This window comes from Sinohyriopsis cumingii, chromosome 12 (assembly GCF_028554795.1).
Source record: "Sinohyriopsis cumingii isolate HCF-2022 chromosome 12, ASM2855479v2, whole genome shotgun sequence".
Classification (NCBI taxonomy): Eukaryota; Metazoa; Mollusca; class Bivalvia; order Unionida; family Unionidae; genus Sinohyriopsis; species Sinohyriopsis cumingii.
The window spans coordinates 80641926-80665158 of record NC_142972.1 but is presented as its reverse complement, the minus strand read 5'-3'; the positions used below and the strand labels follow the sequence as shown (position 1 = coordinate 80665158).

Genomic DNA, 23233 nt, shown 5'->3' with positions numbered 1-23233 from the left:
TCCGGCAATCAGCATGTTAATGGGATGACGAAAATACAGTGCCACCCAACTTGAATCATGTAACTTTTTGCCAATGACATTGTGGGCAGAGGTAGAGGAAGACGTAGCTGTAGCAAATGTGTTCCGAATTCTAAAATAACATGGAGAAGATAAGAGATTATATACTTTTCATATACGTTTATTGAGTGTTCTAAGTCACAACCTGACATGAAATGCAAAAGCAAGTAAGAGCCTAATGGTAAAGTGCATAGTTAAAGTGCAAATCAAAGTGATCAAATGGAATACAAAATAGTGCACCCTAGAGTTTCTAGATGTACCTTGCAATGTTATTCAAGTCGCTACACCATGCACAGCCTCTAATTTTTTTTCGTCCCTGAATTGTGTTTCATTCGTGTCGGTACTTTCCTGAACCTGATTTCCCTATGTGTCGGGTTCTTATGACACTGTTTTTAACGTTTGGGTTTAAGTCAATTCCATTTATTAGATCGATTACAAATATCTTTGGCATAATCAGTCAATTGTTCCGTCCAAGCATCTTAGCCATCGCCTTTCCAATGACGTACGTCCTCGCAAGCATCCGAAGCCGATAAAGTGTCAGGAATCTCTTATTCACACAGAGGTAGAGAAGCATTAGTATGAAAGCGTAACGCTTTTAACTGAATGAGACTCAGTGCACATTTAAATGTTTAGTGGTCATGACGTACTTGCAGGAACCTTTGCAAATAGCCCACAATGAATCTGCTTGTAAACGAAATCCCCAAAACGTCGTCATTACCACGTACACCATATGTCTTCCAAAATTCAATAATGAAATATCGATATAGAGACTAATTTCTGACCACTGTCGATGACGACAACTTTCAAGAATGTCAATGAAAGCGTGTCATTTAACTGTCTAAAAATGAATAATCTGAGGAACAAAGTTTTGTTAAAGAGAAATCTAATTTCTGTGTTCCTTTTCTTCACTCTCCTCTAGCGACTTTATTGAAACAAAACTTCTACGGTAGCAAATTTAGATTTTACTCTTGCAACTCCGATCCAAACTTCTTTGTTGTTCTACTTTTGCAGTTCTCTTGACAATCTTCGAATAATACTTTTCAAATTTGTCGTATATGCTAAGCTCCAATAAGTAAATCGTGTTGTCAAATATTTGACTCCAAGCCAATGTGGTTTCTTAAACAACATGATGTGCTAAAGATGTGTATAAACTTATACAAAATTGGGTCCGACCAAAGGTAGGTAGTGACAATGCGGAAACCATTTCGCATGTTCTAGTTAAGCTGAATCTTTCAGCTCGCATTGATGAAGTGACACACTAAACTAAAATACTTCACTTTATCTCCTACTTCCCAGTAGAAAAGTCCATCTCTGGCCAATTGTTTGGGTGTAGGTTCATTCATATATTTAGGTAATTTCCCCTTGTACGTTTGGAATAGACTTTCAAACTCGCATTGACCAGGGAAAGCCTCGGCCGATGTGTATTTTTCTTTGACGGGTGCATTTCGTTGAGGTTGTATCGGTAATGGCTTGCACAAGCATGTATAGGTCCATCGGGAGGCACACATCTGGCATTACATTGACCATAGAAACCAGTAAACAGGCGATGAGGACGAACGGCATCACTTTCGCATCCGTAGGGTTGTATACGCACTGCATCATTTTCTATGGTGTTAGTCGCAGTAGTGAAGCGGTCATGGCGTGCTGCATCGATGATTTCACATGGTTTCACAAGTGCAATTCCTATTTTAAAGTCCCGTTGTCCCCCAAGTGTCCCTCCATGGTAAATTTCCATTGTCCGCATACATACTTGTGTCCCAATCAACTCTAGTGTTCCCCAAGAGTCTATCCGATGTTAAATTCCCCATTTCCCCAAGAGTATCTCCCAAGTTAAATTCCCCTTGTCCCCCAAGAGTCTCTTTGTCCCTCATTTCTCTCATATTACTACTTATATCAGCATGTACAGAAATCAGCTCTTTAAACTTTCAGGGTCATAACACCTATTCCTCTGACACATCACTGGAAGACATACGAAAGAGTTTCGACATGTTAACTATTCGTCTGCTGCACTACTAGCTATCGTATCAGCGTTTTTCATAAGAGTTGGTGGTGCCAAGTGGGTTGAAATTAACATTTTATTTATTAATTTGGAAAATCGCTTTGTGGTCTTCTTTAAATAAAATATCATATTTAAACATCTTTTTAAAAATTTCAGAGAAATTTCTTTTAAAACCAAATAAGACAAAAACTCAAAATAATGTTTCTCTCTCTCTCTCTCTTTCTCTCTCTCTCCTTTATCATTTATTCTCAAACTAATCTTCCTTTAAGGTCATGAAATGTTATCTGCCTCCCGAATTATATCGCCCATAACTACTTCAAAATGATCTTGACACGCATACCGCAGATATGTATAGATTAATTTACTGAATAAAATTGACATCACTCAGTAATACTATCAGCATTAGTTGACAGGACAACATATTATACACCGGATTGTTGGAAGTGTACACGTTTATTAACAAGAAATACATAATCTGGTGTTTTGAAAAAGGTACGAATATCATGTAACAAGATCTAAAGTCAAAGTGACATTTAGGAGGGTGAATACATCTGATCCATATAACTATTCATTCCCAGCTCGTCCAAACTAGGGATTATCTCATTTAAATTAAGAACCAAATTAAAATATCCTTTTAGTCTGGAGCTCTTTTCCATTATTTGTTGGACACAAGAAATAAGTGTTTATTAACAAATTGTTGTTCAGTGATAGAGCAATTGCGTTGGTGACTCAAGTATTTTCTTTTTTATTTGTAATACAAGAGAGTCTCTACAAAAGCTATATTTCACTGCATTCAATCTTTACCCCTCGGACTAGCTCAGAAACTACAATAAAACTCGAGTGTTTATTACATAATGTTTTGTTTAAGAAATGTTTTATTCCGAAATTGTAATATTAGCACTTAAAATAATCGGACAAAAGTGTACATCCTTATTTAGTAAGTGGCAGGCATCGTAGAATGATAGTGTTAATACAACGTTCCATGTGATAAAATCTTTGGCGAAAGGCCTCTTCTAACAGAACCCTCGAAATAATCATTGCAAGAATTAGAATTGTTCATACTTATACAACCCACTCCTGCATATTAAACGGCGAAGTCCAATCTGAGTGCTTTCCTTCCAATGAATACTTTCTGACATATTGTTTGGATCTCCAACCAATGTTCAGCACATGGAGATACTTTTTGATATAATATATGTGACTTCTAGTTTAGATTTCTTGAAGGAAGTTAACGTTTATTCTAAAATATAGCCAATGTGCAACCTTATTTTCTTAAAGTGTTTTAACCAATATCTGTAATGTTAATCATCCTAATTTTGTTTTCTTCTATTATCTAATAATCCTTTATGTACACCATTTACATTTCCCGTTGAATGGGAACATTCATATATTATACTCATCTGTGTGTTATTGTACTATAATTGATCGTTTGTAATGAACCTTTTTGATAAGTCAGTCTTTACAATGAAATCTTTTTTGTAACAATCGAAAAATTAAACAAACCAACAACTTACAAGCTCCTCTTCATTGCAACGTTGTATATCAAGCATGTCACTTTTTCTATAAAATTTTCAGAATATTTGTTGGATCAGATGCACTCATTCTGGCACAAGACATAATCCACGAAATTATACTCCTTATAAACTTACATTTGCACCTGCCTATACTTTTTTCCTCTTGCAAAAAAAAAAAAGTAAAAATTAAAAATATTTTTTTATTAGACGTACGTCTTTAGAACCTCTTTTTGCCTGTAATGAGCAGTATTCCTCCATGATGAATTCACCAAACCAATCAGGTTTCTTGTCTTTACTTGCAACGGTGTCAAAGAAACTGAGCTGAATGCAAAAATTAGTATTTGATGTCCGTGTCAACAACAATAGCAATGCAATCAGAAATGTGATACATATGTCTGGTCTTTGCTTTCGCGGGTAAGACAACAAGCTGGTTACTATGTATTTACTATCCAAGTTTTAACTCTTTGACTTGAAATATTTGTGCAGAAATAAATTCCAATTTATGTTGGCTTCAGAGGTATCAAACCTTGTACCTATAATTTGGGAGTGACGGTAGGTCAACTGGCAGAACATAAGCCTTATTATCCAAGAGTCACTGATAAATATAGGAATAGATTTGTAAATTTTGTGGAAAAAGTCGAAGGATCTAAAAGAAGTCCGTTACTCAAAGATATGTTATTTTCAAACAAATTGCCATCCGGACCATCTTGTATTGAGGAAGAAGAATCAGACGAAACAACTCAATCACCACCATTACAACCTCCTTAGCCACAGCCTAAAGTTCAACCTCCTTCAAAAGTTAATATTAATATTATGGATAAATTTACGCCGGAAGATATTGCCGCTATCAGGAATCCAGACTAAATAAAAGATATTTCCGCGTATGGATACGATAAAAGATATAATTATATAAAACCCGAATATGCTAAAACTATAAGCCGTGAAAGTTGGATTTTAAATGTATATCGCGTCGTTAATAATATTCAGCGAGTCAGACCTAATGATGAAAATTTTAATAAATTTAAACAGGAAATAAACGAGTATGAAGAACAATAAATAAAATCAGACAAAAAAAACTAGAGGTGGTTTGTCCAACGGTGGTCTTGATAAACTTTGTCCCAATAACGTCCTTGCTGATGTTGATCGACTAGAATTTTTGATCGGTGGAAGAAAAGCCGACAATAATTCCCCAGAAATCATTAATGAAGCAGCTGATATTTGTCAGAGATTATTTACAGGTAGTATCATGGATATTAATGTTTATCGGTCCCTCATAGATGAAATCGTTGACGATTACCGCGACGATGAAATCGTTCATGATTGATGGAATTAGATCAGTGACAAGAAAATAACATGATCATACATAATGCTCACCGTGGACCGATCATGGTCAGGGTGACAAATTCGCTATTATCAACTTATAAAGTACCTCATCAAAAACTTTAGATATGATTTTATGCGTGATCAATAACCAGAAAAACAAAACATTAAAGGAAACAGATATCATTGATCTCGATGGAAGTTCTGGTCCAGGTACTAATTGGGTTGCATACGCGACTGATCCACGTGCAGCTGTTTATTTTAATTCGTAAGGGCTAGCCCCGCCGATAGAATTTTTAAAATATGTCGGCAGTGAAGTAGGAAGTGCGCAAATCTGGTATTCAACATTAGCAACACAGACAATAACTGATCCGCCAATATGTGACCGTATAGTAATTGTTGTACTCGACGCTGTGTCATCATCAACGACACCACCTCATAAAGTCTTGCACGAGTATACCACAACACGGTATAAACGTCCACCGTCGTTTTAAACAGGCCTTAGTAAATATACAATGGTAGATATTTTCAGAAGATCTGCTTTGAGTCTTACTCAGTGCAAGCAATAAGGTGATTTATCCAGGTCAAGGACGAGCTTGCAAATCTTTTGCGTCTCATAGATGTGAACCAAAATAAAGTTGTTGTTTTTCAGGTTCAATAAGGACGATTAAAAACAAGCAATATTCCGTTGACATACATTATTCTGCAAGTTCAGATGCGACCGAAGATAACTTATCAGTGTTTACTAAAAACGGCAGAATTAAAAATTCAGAGGAATCAGTTCTGACAATTATGGGAGAGATTACTGGACGCATCAGTAGAACTGGATATATTATGTATGGCGATCTCAATATGAGCAGAAATACAATTATTAATGTAAAAGAACCAAAATCAAGCGATGATGTTGTGGAAAAAAGATAAGTAGACAGCAACAACATCACAATCAGAACTGAGATCAATGATCGTTTACTATCCGCCGGTGATACAATGACTAGTTCTCTCGTTATGGCTAATAATACAATTATTGGTCTTAGATAACCCGAATCAGAGGACGACGCTGCAACGAAGAAATATGTCGACAATAGCAACATCCCGATCTAGTCAATGACAGTCAATGATGGAATGAAATGACCATATATAGCTCTGAGTATGCTAATCATGCAACCGCGTTTGTAGATTTTCGTAGAAACACAAATAGAACCATTAATAAATTTGTTGGACGTCCAGCAATCATCGAAATTAAACTCTCTGGCATAAAAAAGATTACCGACGATGTAATACACGCAATCGCGTCTGGATCAACATTATGGACGCCACTCAATAAATCGATCAAACATCGCGCTGAGGTTACCGGCATATACAGATTATCAGTACTCGGCAATACAACATTTACAATATCTACCACGATTTCACGGCGTTATCCACTAACTGGATCCTCTGTATCTATGTTAGTGATATTGGAGCAAACCTACGAGGAAACATTCGTGGTGGAACCCGAAGAAAATGAGTCAGGTACATTTTACTATTGGTCTCTTCAGTGAATCGCTAAAAAAACACATACATAACTATATAATGAACCAATCGATTGACTTTCAACGCGATGTTGCAGCACAACATTAGAGATATGTGCAAGTATGTTTGTTGGAGACCCAACTGAAAAATATCATCGATGAGCATACAGTAAAATAAAACAAATACCGTAGTCGTGTCGTTCTTACTGGCATTAGTGTATATTCTGCAACCACGGTAGTCGCTGTGACAGCAACTATAGTCGGATCATTGTCAGCCTCATACATAATTGCACCAGTAATATGAATTGGTGTTGCAGTTATAACTGGTGTTTCTGATATTCTTAATATCATTGCAAAACAAAATATACGTGTGCGGCAGAAAAACTACACGATTATCATACGCTGTTGTCAGCGCCAACACACGTGCAATTATCATCGCTGATATCATCAGGACTCAACGATGGAATAAGATCAGATCAGGAATTTGCAGAAATGATTAAAGTTTACTTTACCATATTACCATGAATCAGCTGGAAACCAAACCTCTTTTTCTCCTGACAAAGATCCCTAATTTAAATCAGGAAATACCGGTAAATAATAATGTCACAAAATCAATCCCTAATATTGCTAGAACAAATTGTCGCTATCATCAACAATCGCGGTGATATCAGCGAGCTCAATTAATCCTGAATTCAACTTTAGCTTTCCAACGGCAATTCCAGCCAGCAAAATAGCACTAGCACAATTGCGAGTATAATACAGCTGGCCAAATATTAGATCAAAGTCATTCGGTGGGTTGCCCGCAAACAACTCATTAGTGTTTTCCTATAAAAATAAACCCGATGGAACCCGTGATTAGCAAATCATATATATATTACTACGGGCAATTATCAAATCGAAGATATCAATAGTGAATTCTAATTAAATCTATTAAGGGAAAAAAAATCCAAAATCGCTATTACAGATTACGAGCCAACATTATCCGCCGCTACTGAAATATCGACACCAGATTACGCCGTAGATATATATCAGTCGTCGATCAGAATCGTATTAGGATGGTCAAAGATAGCATCTGGTTATCAGAGACCAAGAAAACTTCGACGTGGTGATTTTATCACCGACAAACACGCATTTGCAAAATACCCAGAGTATATAAATCTTATTGTTTGGAAGGACATACAACTCCGTGCAACTTTCAATATTGATGGTTAAAAAAATATATCGAATGGATATTCAATGATGTATTTCCAAATTTGAAATTATGACTCTGTGTAATAGTTTTTTGTCGTCGATATGATCAATCACAAATCCGTCTTCGATTAATGCGTGGAAACATTCATAAACAAATTTAGAAAATAAATATGTTTACCCCAGCAGAGAATATGAGATACCCAGTATTAATGATACCGTCGACTGTTTTGTTTTAGTCGACAGTTCCTGATGATACCATCATGAGATGTCTTATAATTCTTGATGATGGGATGCGTCACAAATTCATTTTGCTCCGTTTATATAATATTATTTGTCTAAATAAATATTTTATTGTTAGTGTAAAAATCTGGCAAGATACTCTTCAGCGTTTTTATACCAGCAACTCTGTTCCCTGCGTTATTTTTACTCATAATACCTTGTCAGCTCTCTGTATTTTTTGCCACCGCTTCTACACATAGCTGCGTTTTTCCTCTAACCCCAACACCACATTTCAAACATGGTTTTGGTCCTAGACTTCCGCGCCGCACGCTTTGCATGTGAGATCCACAGAATTAATGTATGCAAGACCGATTACAAGGAATTGCAGAACCAATCATCAACCACTTACAGTTACTCTTTGTTTGAATCATTATATAATAAACTTTAATTAAAAAATATATTTGCTTTAATTATAAAATGGAGGAATTTACGAGATTATCTGCTATCAAGCCCTCTAAAGCCAGTTTTGATCTTGACAGAATAAGCACTGAATTGTCAAGGCGAGCTGAGGTTGATATTTATTTGACGAACAAGACTTTAATCAATCGTATCCGTGAAACCGCGAGAGTTTCACAGCGATAGTGCGCCTCATGTGTGGACAACATTAAGAATTATACAAAACGTCGATGCTACAATGAATGACAATCGAGCAACGATTAGTAATTATCTTGACATTCTACCAACTCACAAAAAAAATATTTTTACAGTAAAATTTATTGCGGAAGTAGACGATATCTGGATTATCCGTGACAAACTTGATCCTGTTCGATTACATCACGCTGGACATATTGTCATATTAAATAAAATTTCAAAACCACGAAAACTAACTGGAATTGACAAACCATATTATTACGGCAGTTGTTTATGCGATATATCCGCTGAGTGATATTCGGGTCCACTGGAACTTGCTCACCCTGCATACCGAAGCTAAGGATGGTCAGCAAGCAGGTTCTTGTCGTGGTTAACACCTCATGTACCATGATTAATCACTGTGTCGGAAGTCATAAAGTGCAACCCTATCAGGCAATGGAATCTATCTTATCCCTCTCCAGATATTTTGAGAATATAACCAATTGTGATATCGTGATATTTAAATGGACTATATCCACTACTCACTGGAAGCACACAACTTTCCCTGGTAGGTATTTAAGGTGGAGGGTATTATAGCTCCTGTGATTTTTTCCATGATCAAAGGTTACAGGTTTTTTGACGAGATCCTGGTGTAAAAGAGAAACATGTCTGGGCAGAGACTAAATACCTGAGGATAGGATTATTTTAACAGGTTATTCCTCGTTATGATGTGCCTGGTCAATAGCTACATCAAGCAAATGACTAGTCCACATCTGAAAGGGACTATTATAACTACTTTTCAGGGTCTGGCCACTAATTTTCTGCATTGCCATCAGTACCAGAACAGTTGGGGAGTAGCCCCAAAACCTGCTCCAACCAATTAAACATCAACAGCCCAGGCTTTTGGATTTGGGACTTGAGAGACGACGGTAGGCAGTTTGTAGTATCACCTCATCGCAAAAAAAGGGCTATCGATGGATTACCATTATGCTTGCCTGGACATGTTTCTGATCTAGACGGTGATCTTGAGCATGTCGCTCTAGTAAAAAGCATTTTAGACCAAAACACATAAGTCCCTGAGCCACACACCTATCCCATTTTGAGGAGGTGAAAAGTACCACAGAGTTGTCTCACGTTATGAGAATTTGCATTCCACTGAGCTGATCCTTCCAGAAATGAAAAACATTTACTAGAGCCTTCATTTCTACAATGTTCATATGAAGTAATTTCTACTCTATACTTCAGCTGCACCGAGTCTGGTGAAGCAAATCAACAGGTTAGCTAATAATTGTGCAAGTTGCTGTCCATGCAAACGGTAATCTCTGAGTGGTTTATTCAGTGGAGATCGTGCCTTAAAAACTGAAAACCACTCTGTTAAGTTTACTTGACGACTGCAATTCTGGTTAATACATCTACGGCTTTTGATCGTCTCGCTCGTGATGTTCTCATTCGCGAGCTAAGGGCTTATTGTTTGTCAGATGGATCAGTGCTGGGCTATCAATGAATCAAAGCATCAAATTAAGATGCATGGTGTCTTGAATAGTTGGCTGAATTTCAGAAAGGGTTCCTCGTGTGTGTATCTTCGACCCATTACTCTTTTAATGGTTTTATTAATAATATTTTTATTTATTAAATATGCCTCTTATATAACTATATTATGTCATTTTTCGTAACAGTCGTGAACACTTTAATTGACATACTTGAAACAGTCTAATTTTCTGATCGAATCATCGACCTTGCCATCTCCATTTTTTATTTGTTAAGCCGACTGAGATCTATGACCGGCCTGCACTTCCCGTTGACTTGGGCACTAGAAAAAGCCTGAAATAAAACTCCTGTGACTTTGGCTTGAAAACTTCCTCCTTCGTCAACTTAGCAAATAAAGAGCAGATCTCCGTCTGTAAAACTCTAGCCTTCTGCAGATCGGTCGTAATGTCGGCCATGGTGGGGGAAGGCGAAAGGGGTGGAAGCTGGATAAAAGAAATCAAAGCCCCACTGAAATAGTTTAGCTCGCCTATTCACTTTGCGGAAGAGGGTCGATTCAAATCTGCCAAAAAAACGAAGTCTGGCAGGTTGTCAACGGATGGTACGAGTGGCAAGACATTGGCAATTATAGAGAGGTATGGGGATGGAAAGAATTTCTATCCCTTTTTCTAAACTGCCTCTAAAACTTAAGTTCGATTGTGGTTTAAACTGCTGCTCTTGCTTAGTTTACACATCTCCCCTTTCGTCTTCAGTACGGTCGCCAAACCAAATGCAATGGCGTACCAAAGGGCAATGACACTCAAGCCAAAAAGGTGACGTTTATGTGATGATGAGCAGAGAATGTTAAGTTGTATCACTTCATGTGAATTGGATGAAGCAGTCTTGGCACTGGCCATAGAGTTATGCAGGGCTCTGTTAATCACTTTGGCAATGCCGGAGTGGATGCCAAGTATAATCACTGCCTTATCCTTTGGCAAGGAGTGAATGTACTAAAGACACCAGATCAAGCACTGATGAAGTGGTCACTATGTTCTGCATCAATTTACAAGTGAACTCATGGTGATCCACCAAATAAAACAGCTTGGCTCACACATTAACTGCTGTACTGTTCTTATCCATTTTTGGCAAGTCAGCACTTTACGAGTTTGAGTATGTGCGGTACCAGCTAGCCAAAATGGCGCTGGTAACTGGCTCTCAGAAAAGGAAGCCTTCCAATATAATGGGTCCTGTAGAAGATGGTGTATATTTTTAACCATTATGGGCAGCAGCAGTAGAGTGATGCAGTGGAATTCTTCCACATCTTCCATATCTACTGAAACTTAACCTTATATATCTGGCTCGCATATGGTGTCTGTGGACACTCAGAAATATGAGTATACAAATCTACTCAACACCTGCCCACAAAATAAACTCATAAACTCAACAGTAGAGTCAGAGTATGCCAACTGGTTGAGCTTGACCTGATTCTTACTGTGGAGACTGTCCTCATAAGACATCACGTCCATGTCAGCATAAATCATTTTCAGTGGCATGAACAAAGCTCTGCCATTGTTCCTGTGTGCAATATGGTATCTATCCTACATATATACATAAATTATACATGGAGAACATCAGGTATCATGTTCACTGGTTGAACTGGTGGCTTGGAAAGTGATATGAGTTGTCTTGCCATTACTGATAGCTGGAAACAATGCTGGCAAAGGGGCTTGAATATCAGATTGGCAGCCAGCTGGATGATTGTCTTCAGATCCAGATGGATGGATAAGATGGTGAAATGGACAGTTAAGTTTGTCTGGTGCCCGTATGAATTCACATATAGTGGGACAATCTACTGGTATGCAGAAGAAGTCACCGAAGTGATGGAAATCTGGTCAAATTGATATTAAACCATCATAGCATCCTTATTTATACTCAGCAGAGAAGATATTCAACTGAAAATGAAAGCAGTTCACTTACTAACAACTGCAAAACTAGTACATGTATACACATATGCTCTATTTCTCTCTCTTTCTCTCTTTCTCTCTCTCACACACACACACACAAAGTTATGACAATCATGTTTAGTTAATAGACCTGATAGCTCTAACTTAGCAATAACTGGAAGTGCTTGGTCAAATATCCTGTTAAAAAACTGAGAAATTTAAAGCTGATTTCTCCATTTTAAAGAAGTAATAAATAAAGTCAGCTCTATTAAGTACATATAAAACTTAGCCCTGATTTTCCCTTTAATTATGGGTACAGTTGAAAGGTTAACTGTGAAAGAAAGAAAACGAAAAAGAAAAATAGTCACTTGTATTTATTGCATCAGAGCACAGATGTCAGTTCATCAAATATACATATACAGTATACAAACTAGTATTTAAAATTTGGCAAGCATCATATTCAAATGAGTAAAAAAAATTGACAAACAAGCCCAACATAATTTGTCTTGAAGCAACTGGGAAAAGCACTATGAGAACACAAGCTGCTTTATATCTAACTGATATGGACAAGATTATATCTTAGCCATGCTGATCTGAACAAGCATAAAAAGTAGGTAATATTTTTTTGTTGTTGGTGTTGTTGTGAGGTTTAACGCCATTTTTCAGCACACGATAGGCTATACATGGCAACCAGTATTAATAGTGGAGGAAGAACCCGGGAAAACCCCCGGAAAGAACCACCGACCCTCGAGAAGCTACTGGCAGGCTTTCTCACATACCCACATTGGCCGAATCTGAGACTCGAACCCACGCAGACAGAGGTGAGATGGGAGTGATCCGTAACGGAGAGCACTTTAGACCACTCGGCCACTCGGGGAGTAGGTAATATAAAAATATAATTATGCACCTGATTGTGGTGTTCAAAGCACTGATTCCTTGTTGTATAGTTTCAAGTGGAGAATACTAAAGGAATTAAAACTCAGATGTAATTTAATTGACTGGTTCAAATATATTCATACCTTATCCATCTATTCAGTGCCCTAAACAGAAAAAATACTGTGTAAATGCTCTAGATCTCTGTAAAAGTAAAAGAAACACAAAATGGTGGACACGCATGTTCTAGATACTATGATATGATACCATAACCTGTCTAGTTAGAAGCCATCACTACTGGTCTTTGGGAAATGTCTCTGCAATAATAGTGAATATCACCAATTTTTGCTTATAGAACTAACTAATTGTAGCATTGTATAGCAGATGAAAGCCCATTCAATAATTTTTAACAAACTTGCTTCAAAGTCTCTCTCAAATTATCTTCATCAGATGGTTCTGACAGTGAATCTACTAAAGCATGTTCATCTTGATGAGAAGTGCATGATTTCTTGATTTCTGATTGATTTATAACCTGGGAAAAGTACCATTTCTTACTGAGTGCAGTCATGAACAATGTAAAACTGGCCAAATTAGTCATACAGGTGCTTGTTTCTCCAGCAAGATAGGTGACTAAATCAATAAAACACCCATACATGAAAAATGAAAATCTGATACTCTGCCTGTAAAAGACTAAAAGTATCAAAGCAGCTGAGCATATGAGCAGAAGACACTGTTAAAGGATGATGTATGTAAATGCAAAAGATCAAAAAACTTTAACATCTGAATATTTATAACAAAACAAAAATAGCTTACATCACCAAAGACTCATAATTACAGACATAAGAGGAATGGAAGTTTATTTATATTTTTTATATTGCCACTGATTATTAATGCAAAAACCATATCTATGAAAAGAAGCAGAACTAAGTGTTATTTAAAAGGTGTCACATGATACCATGTTTATGCACCAGGAATATTCAATGTCAGATGTTGCAAGTCACTGTTGTACATAAAAATCAAACTTGAGAATAAAGAATTAAAAACTTATCTTTCTGTTCACAACAGATTTAGAATTAGACTTTTTGATGTAACTTTTGTTTTCTTAAATTTATATTCCACTTGATGGCTGCTACATTTCAATGGTGAAGATGCATTCCTAATATCAGAATATAATTTATTGTTTTGAGCCTTAGTTGACTTAAAAGCTAAAAATGTTTTCAAAATACATGGCACAAATTTATAACGGACAGATTGGCAAAGTTTCTAGGAAAGTGTTTAGTAATACATTAATTATTTTATAAGAGGCAGAGAAAAGACATAAATTATCAGATTCCACAGGACAATATTTAAACTGCAATTTCTCTACTGTACATTAATCATACAGTATCTAATAATATGTGCAAATTACCTTTGTTATTGTAACAAATACCAACATTTATGTACATACATGTTATGTAAATGATTCTCTGCTGATCATTTGATAGAAAATTAAAGCCCTTTTTCACTCAATTTGGAATGATTTAAACTTTTTCTATATCAAATACAAATGTATACATTATTAATATGCACAGTTGTCAAATTCAAAGAATGTCATGTACATCTTTGTGGATTCAAGCATATGAGTATATATTGTCAAGTGTAAAAAAGATTAACTATTTACTGTTCAATAACCATCAACTTTATTTAAGTGAAAAAGTCTGTATTTTCATTTTGTCAAAAATAGTAAGAAACACAACTAGTATATCCATTTATTAAATATATCAAAGGCAACTTTAAAAGGTCTTCTACAAACAGTCAGTGTCATCCAAATCAAAGAATTCAAAGTCCAGCTTTTTGTAAATTTTAGTTTTGTTTAACATATGATCATAAATTTCACGGGAAAGCTAGGAAGTGTACATAGAGACATCTATATATTTTTACAAGATATAAGAAAATATGGAAACATTGCATTGTCATGAATGGCAAAGCTGCTTGCTTTCTTTTATATTACATATTTCAAGATAGAAAATATCGATTTGCACAAAACTTTCCCCCAATTGTCTAAGCAAATGTGATAGGTTAACACTCTTAAAGAGTATACAATATTAATATATCAATAAAAAAACATTGAAATTTAAAATTTTGGACAACTTTGTACAAATTTTTCTTCTAAATTTAATGCTTTTAATAATCGTTTTTGTTCAACAAATTATACTTTCTACTTTTTTATTAAAAAAATGAATTGAGTAATATTTGTTTTCTAGACTTGGTAATATTGTTCTAGATTGACAATTGCAGCCTTCTGATTGGTCAGAATATTTTCAAGCATGATTTTGAGTCAAGTTTTATTATGATGTGTCCTGGAGATCATAGAACTTCTAAGCTGAAGTCTCAGTTTGCAATTTTGTTTCAACCAATCAGTAATGGCATTACACTTGAATGCTCATTTCTGATTGGCTAATAGTGGAAACACAATCCTTGGCTCATGTTCAAGAGTGTTATGATCTTCAGAAACCATAGAATGAGAAAAGAAGAACGAGTTATCTATGAAGATTACATACTATCTAAGGGTAGATATATTTTCTACATTGCAAAAGAAAATAGTTCCAGAGCTGATATCACCACATTGCTGATACAGTCATTATCACTGCTGTTGAAACATGAATTTTTCTCATAATGATGAATTTCAATATCCATTTATATTATATATGATACAAGTAATATTATTCATAACTTGGGAATAAACAATAGTATAATAACATGTTATTGAATAGAAGCGATTAGCACATATTGCAATGTATTTGACAGTATACTGTCTCTTTTGTTCACAACATTAACAAATTTCAGTAAGATTTTGGGGCAAGTTATTTTTACCTTTGAACAACGTGGAAGCAATATTTTATTCATTGATTTACTTGTGAAGAAATAATTGATGTTCACCTATAAATAAGATGTAATTTTACTCATTATCAATAACGGTAAATTAATACAAAAAATTCCCATACAAAAACATCTGTTACATGTGACATTAAATGGTATTAAAATAATTTGCAAATCTCCTTGTGATAATGACAGCAAAATGTTTCATACAAAGATGATAATGTTCATTCAGGTAATTGGTTGTAATGAATGAATTGTATAAGCCAATAATAATATCTGTCTAATGGTTTTGGTGTGGACCAGTGTATGACCTACTCTTGCACGATTTCCACATAATTAGCGGGAAACAGTCCCACTTTTCCTCCACACTCTCCCCGCCACCATCCCTCATCAATCTGAAACACAAGAATAAGAACATATTAAACCATGCATGTTACCTGTAATATAAACTTGCTTTCTTTTAAAGTACATGTCAATGAAATGGTCAACACAGAGTACTTAATCTCAACAAGTGTAGGGGATGTAGGTCAGATGGCCTTCATTACCAACACAAACTAATCCGTGTCACCAAGAGCATGGGATACAGGTGGGATGGCCCTTATTACAAACACAAACTAATCTGTGTCAACAAGAGATGGGGATACAGCTGGGATGGCACTGATTGCAAACACAAACTAATCCATGTCAACAAGAGACCAGGGATACAGCTGGGATGGCACTGATTACAAACACAAACTAATCATGTCAACAAGAGACCAGGGATACAGCTGGGATGGTACTCATTACAAACACAAACTAATCCATGTCAACAAGAGACCAGGGATACAGCTGGGATGGCACTCATTACAAACACAAACTAAATTCCATGCCAACAAGAGTAGGGGATACAGGTGGGATAGCCCTCATTACAAACACTAACTAATCCATGTCAACAGGAGTAGGGGATACAGGTGTGATGGCCCTCATTACAAACTAATCCATGTCAACAAGAGTAGGGGATACAGGTGGGATGGCCCTCATTGCAAACACAAACAAATCCATGTCAACAATAGTAGGGGATACAGGTGTGATGGCCCTTATTACAAACACAAACTAATCCATGTCAACAAGAGTAGGGGATACAGGTGGGATAGCCCTTATTACAAACACAAACTAATCCATGTCAACAAGAGTAGAGGATACAGGTGTGATGGCCCTTATTACAAACACAAACTAATCCATGTCAACAAGAGTAGAGGATACAGGTGTGATGGCCCTTATTACAAACACAAACTAATCCATGTCAACAAGAGTAGGGGATATAGGTGGGATGGCCCTTATTACAAACACAAACTAATCCATGTCAACAAGAGTAGGGGATACAGGTGGGATGGCCCTTATTACAAACACAAACTAATCCATGTCAACAAGAGTAGGGATGCAGGTGGGATGGCCCTCATTACAAACCCAGACTACTTCATGTGAATAGTTGTAGGGGATGCAAACCAAATGTCCCTCATTATCAACACAGACTACTTCATATAAACAAATGTAGGGCATGCAATGGGATGTCCTTCATTACAAGCACAGACTACCTCATGTCAACATGTGTAGGTGAAACAGGTGTGATAAGACAAACATGTTGAATGTATATTCTGAATATTTAGTGTCTCAAGTCTGACAAATTAAAAAAATGAATATCATTGAAAAGACAAACAACGGTCACAGGTGTATGGTACGATGACCTGGATGTGTAAAAATATTGATGTCAGCTTGAGCAGCTAAATGCCATAGCTACTTACATGACTCACTAAGGCAAATCTCCAAGCTTTAAACTACAAATCCACATCAATCTCAAACCCAGACCTTCACCTGAGCCTTGCTACATGGATTGTAACCTAAAACTGTTACATATGTCCTCATGCTATGACAATATACTTAAAGTTTGGTAAAAAAGATATTAACAAAATGCCACTGTAGTTGATATTTGTGTCTATTTGACCTCTGACCCTTGCCAGGGACCCCAGGGATGGAAAGGAGACCGAAACCTATATCCCACTACAAGGACTGGATAAGAATGGAAGTGTAGGAACTGATTATCAGAAGCTTACTATTAATATTATTCTCACAATCATTTATATCTACATTAATTTCATAATTCCTTATTACCCCTCCTCTCCCACTACTCACAGTATTATAAATTGTACCATTTAGTCTTTATTTTCATCAGCTATGGATCTAACTATGATGGACTTGGCATAATAATGAAGTATGTGTACCTTGAATTCATCTCACAAAGTACTGTCTGAGGAATAATAGCCAATATTGACAAGCCTTAAGTTCAAATTACAACTACTGAAATTAGTTCCACTGATTATGGAAACCACATGCAAACCACTGAGTGTAACAGATCGTCCTGTTTAGCCATGAATCCATATCAATTTAATCATACTGGAACTTCTAAGCATGCTGCAATTGATCTTCCCTTTGATTTTGTACAGCACATGTAAATAAATTATAGGCAATTTCAATTGTCTGCTTTGACTAATTCCTGTAACCCTCAAATGTCACATGCAATACATGAAAGGCTCACATGCAGAATGACAGAACATTTGTGCCACTGTATGGCGAACATGTAGATCACTGCAAAACAACATCTCATGTGTTATAAACATTAAAGTCTCTGCCATAATCTTTATGCTGTTAATATTAACATACTTTAACTTGTGGGGTCAACTAAGCTCAGGGTCTCTACAATATTCAGGCACCTACATAATCAAGGGGACATTTTCATTCATGATCACCTACAATATAAGATTTAATCATTATTTTCTTTCACAACCTCCATAAACCAGATGTCATAGGTGAAAGAAAGTGATGGAAGCAGCTGTGTTTTCTAAGTGAATACATGGTGCTTTTCCTGACATGCCAGAACTCGATTTAGAATGAACACAAACTGAAATATTTATGACAATCACAGCTGCCCCATTTTATTTTAATGATCACTGATCAAAGCAAATTATTTTAATACATTATATAAAAACATACATCAAATTTCTGTCTTTCATATCCATTGGATTCCCAAATATATGCTTAATTTGATGTAGTGTTTGCTGCTCTCAGTAGTTCAGTATGGAGTTTGAAGGTAATTCAGATGTCATTAGTGTTCATCTTTGCACTCACTAGAGACAACTGTTGTCCAAGTTTTCCTGCTGTATTCTCTGAGCAAACCAAAGTCACAACAGAGTTGTTAATGGCAACCATGATGTTAGCATTGTCAGATCTGTATCAGATCCAGTCTGACCAAGAGATATGCTTATCTGTATAGCAAAATGAATATATATCACATTTGGAACTAACCATTTCGTTGGTGGAAGTGGAAGAACATAGCATTTTAAAGCTTAATGGGTCTTTAAGGTAATACAGCAGGTTTGTTTGCAGAAATAAATTGATTGAGTTAGCTTAGGCATATTACATGTCTCAATTTTCCATTGGATTTTGGGGCCAGAAAGACCCTGGAATATAAGCCAAGTGAATATGGTTTTTGTACTACCTCCATCTCCCACTTCATAAGTAAGAGCTCTCTTTCCTTTTGTAGCATGTCCACCTTTGCTTAAGACTTCTGTGCTTGTTTTGGGCTTCCCTTGAGTCATTTATTCACAATGTTGGACAACATATATTCAGACCAAAGAGAACATGTGTGTTGATATGTACTTAGGACACAATATATAAATCTTACGTACATCAGACACAACTATGAACTGTTTACACTTCTTGTTATCATTGCTGTAATGATGACAGAAAACTAACAGGTGTGTAAAACAAATAGATATACATGGCTGAAATAAATGTCAATTGACATTAATAAAACGATTATGAAGTGTAATTATGGAAAACTACTGCACCCAAACATTTTAAATTGTGAAACTGTATGTTACTGATCATAAACAAAAGTGTCAATAACAAATAGTACAATAAATGCAAAATCAAAATAAAGTCTTGCAAATTTCATGAAAATGTTGTAAGCACCAGACAAACAACATTGTGATTCACTATAGCACTGAAATAAAGAAGTGATTTATTGAATTTAAAGATAAAATAGACTGGATTCCTGGAGGTCCATATTACAGCATTAGGTGAAAGTTTAAAACTGTTAACATATCAGTGTAAAGTTAGTCTTCTTGTCAGTAGAAAGGGGAGGTACCCTGTAAGAGTTATTTCCCTTTTGTAAACACAAAGACTTTTCATCTTTCATGGATCCCTAGATTCACAGGTAGCAGCTGGTAATCCTAATATTAATGTGATCAAATTTTACATTTGATGGATAACTCTAACTCTGCCAAGTACAGACAGCTGGAATCAAAGGAGACAATATCTAAGCATCTGAAGCATGTATATATTTTCATCAATTGACTGACATGGCAAAAGTACATAATTTGGAAATGATAATAAGTCAGCTTCAATGATTTGTTTGCAATTCCATTCACATTTTAATCAATCATTATCAAATTATATACATTATTTTGTTAATTTTCTTTTCTTCATATTTTCAATAGTTTTACTTCATACTAGAATCTAGCTTGTTTCAGAAATTTGCCAGAATGCTTTTCTGCTTACTCACCATTTCTATATTTGTTATGATGTCATCAGCGTCAAGTGTCAACTTATCATCATCATCATCAGCTAAAAATATAAGCTCAATTTAAATTTTACCATTGTTGAGAATACAGTTTCATTAACAAGGTAGTACAATGTATTTTTATGAAAATGGTATAAACACCATATATAAGTTGAGTCCAACTACAGACTTCACACACACAGATCTGCCATTGCATAATGCACTGGCAGATATAGACCTATACAGTTTGTTAGGAGTAATCAGTACAAAAAACACAGACCTGGGTCTATTGGCTTATTATCTGAGAGCATATCAGGGTCTATGTTGCTTGTATTTATAAGTGAGCATATATCGTACCGGTAATTCCCTGTATAAAAGAAAATGTATGCCATTTTTAAACAAACATATTAGATGGGATTTTGTTGAGTTTAGCACATTGTTTTACTGAGTTGTGAAACAAAATATTGGCTGACATCAAGTGGAGGCCAACTGAAAAAAATTATTTACTGAACTCAACAAAAATACCAATTTTTTTTTTTTATATCATAATCTTTAAATATCCCCACATGAGCATAATATGTTTTGTGGGGTTAAAAATTGCTGTGATAAAACCTATACAATGTATTACTGCTGAGCGTATCACTTTTCAGACAATAAGAATTTAGGAGAGTAATAAAAGGTTATATTGTATAATGTAAATAACAAATTACAACTAAAAGAAATAAAACAAATATGTCCCCCAAAGCAACAGCAAAGTAAAAAACAAAACCAAATCCCATAAAGTAAAGAAAACCTTATTAGATTTGTGAGAATCACTGAAATTGTTATTATAGTTTGCTTGAAGCTATTTTTTCTCAGCACAAGACAGGCTATTCACGGTGGCCAGTATAACTGTTAGAGCAAGAACCTTGTAAAATCCCAGTAAGACCCACCAACACATGCAAGCTACTGGCAAGCCTTCTCACATACTACATTTAACAGGCCCGAGACTCGAACCCACATGGACAGACGTGTGATGACAGTGATCGATAAAGAAGAGCTCTTGAGACCACTATGCCACCTGCATATTTGATTTCATTTACCTGGCTTCAAGCAAACATGATTTTCAGAAATTGTCCAAAAGGTGATTGAAAAAGACTGATTTTGGCATGAAAGTATAATCTGAACATATACATATAAACATGAACATTCTTGCTAATTTCATCTAGATCAAAAGGTCTTTTTGCCAGTTTATGCTAACAAGCTAACCTGGATTGGATGGAGAAATATGTACTTGTGTTCCATTTGCTTTCCACAAAATTCAAGTTTCTTTAAATTCTGAAAGTCCTGACAATTAAAGGCCAACCTGAATGTTAATTTATTAATTTATCATCTTTCCAAAAATGTCAGATTCTAACAGTTTGGCCCTATACTTCAACAGTTTAAACACAGGCACTCTGGAGCGATTACCATACAATCGTTACTCACTACATTTAAGATGAGGAATTACCACACTAGCTTTAACATCAAAAGGACAAAATGTGATTGGTTTCCACCCGAGATTAACTGCATGCTTATTACTTAAGTGAGGACCATAGCCACTGCATTGAGTCATCAACAGAAGGCATACAATTATTGGACAATGTAACCCATATAATTGAATGTTCCTTTCATATTTACAACCACCAGCTGGTTTAGTTGTATATAACAAGAAATTCTATGGAATTATACATCTTGCTTGCTCCCTTGACTGACACATATAAGTTTTCACTTTCAGATAACCTTGATCTTGCCCAAGTGTCACTGGGAAAGTAGGAATATAAAACGTCTGTCCGTGGTTCTTACCAGGGTTTCCAGGGTTCTTCTTTCACCAGTTATACTGACCACACTGTGTATCTTATTGTGTGCTGAAAAACAATGTTAAACCGCAACAACCAACCAATTATTTAAGACCAACTAGTTATCATGTCTTTCCATGAAAACACTACACTGATATGACGTTTCATTTAGAAGGAGTGGCAATAACAAGATTTTCAAAACAGCTGCTGTGGTGGCCTAACTGGATGTTAGGTCAGCACCCTTTTCATTTAGGAGCAACTAGACATCATGAGAATTTTTTCAGTAAAAACTCCCTATTCATATGACCCTTTATTCAGAAGGAGTAGCAATAACAAGCAAAGCATGCACTCTGATGAGGTTCACCCTTCAGAAAGTAAGTAAGAGTCTATGTGTCATGTGTCGTATATATAAATGACACAATATCACCTCATCTCTAGAATTCATTTTGTACATATTATGACTTTCTCCAGTGATGGTTTTGATGTCATAAAGACTTTCTGTTGAGTTTTCATTCTACATATTTTGAAAGGAGATCAAAAATCCAGACTAATACTTAAAGTTACTGTATAAGATCTTCCTTTTAGAAATGGCTCACTGCAGAGCAGCATTGGCTGCTTTATCTAGTACTCTCTTGTTATCAATTAATACCAATATGATTAGACAGTTAACAGTGTAGAACAAGTTTCACAGATACAGCTGAAAAGGTTGTATCTTTGCTCAAGATAGCTCATGATCATTAGTAATTTCCCTTGCTCGGATCATAAATAAGTCATGTGATCAACATTAGTCACTGATGAAGGCAGTGTAAAATTGCTGAAAATTTTGAACTCAAGATATTTATGCACTGAGCAAGGGAACTTACTAATGATCAAGTTGCAATAAACACAGATTGTCAAGTATGAATGAATTGTCAAACTGCAGTGTTTATAAGGCTTGCAATATAAATTTACTGTCAAAGTGGAGTGTTCATAAGGGTTGCAATATAAATACACTGTCGAATTGCAGTATTTATAAGGCTTGCAATATAAATGGACTGTCAAAGTGGAGTGTTTATAAGGGTTGCAATATAAATATACTGTCAAATTGCAGTATTTATAAGGCTTGCAATATAAATGGACTCAAATTGCAGTATTTATAAGGCTTACAACATAAATGGACTGTCAAATTGAAGTGTTTATAAGGCTTAAAATATAAATAGTCAAAGTGGAGTGTTTAAAGGCTTACAATATAAATAAACT

The 23233-nt window shown here is 35.7% G+C and overlaps 1 protein-coding gene across 3 annotated transcripts in view; it reads right to left on the bottom strand.

Annotated features, from left to right (window-relative positions):
• Positions 1 to 12231: 12231 nt before the first annotated feature.
• The window catches only part of LOC149786822 (uncharacterized), a 54675-nt gene continuing 43673 nt past the window's right edge, over positions 12232 to 23233 (bottom strand). For all 3 annotated transcript variants that reach the window (XM_089977345.1, XM_089977344.1, XM_089977346.1), the window contains 2 exons: positions 20181 to 20242; positions 12232 to 15975 (listed from right to left, as the gene is read on the bottom strand). In XM_089977345.1, coding sequence (XP_089833471.1) covers positions 15892 to 15975; positions 20181 to 20242 — 146 coding nt within the window. In that variant the 3' untranslated portion in view covers positions 12232 to 15891. The remainder of the gene's footprint in view (positions 15976 to 20180; positions 20243 to 23233) is intronic.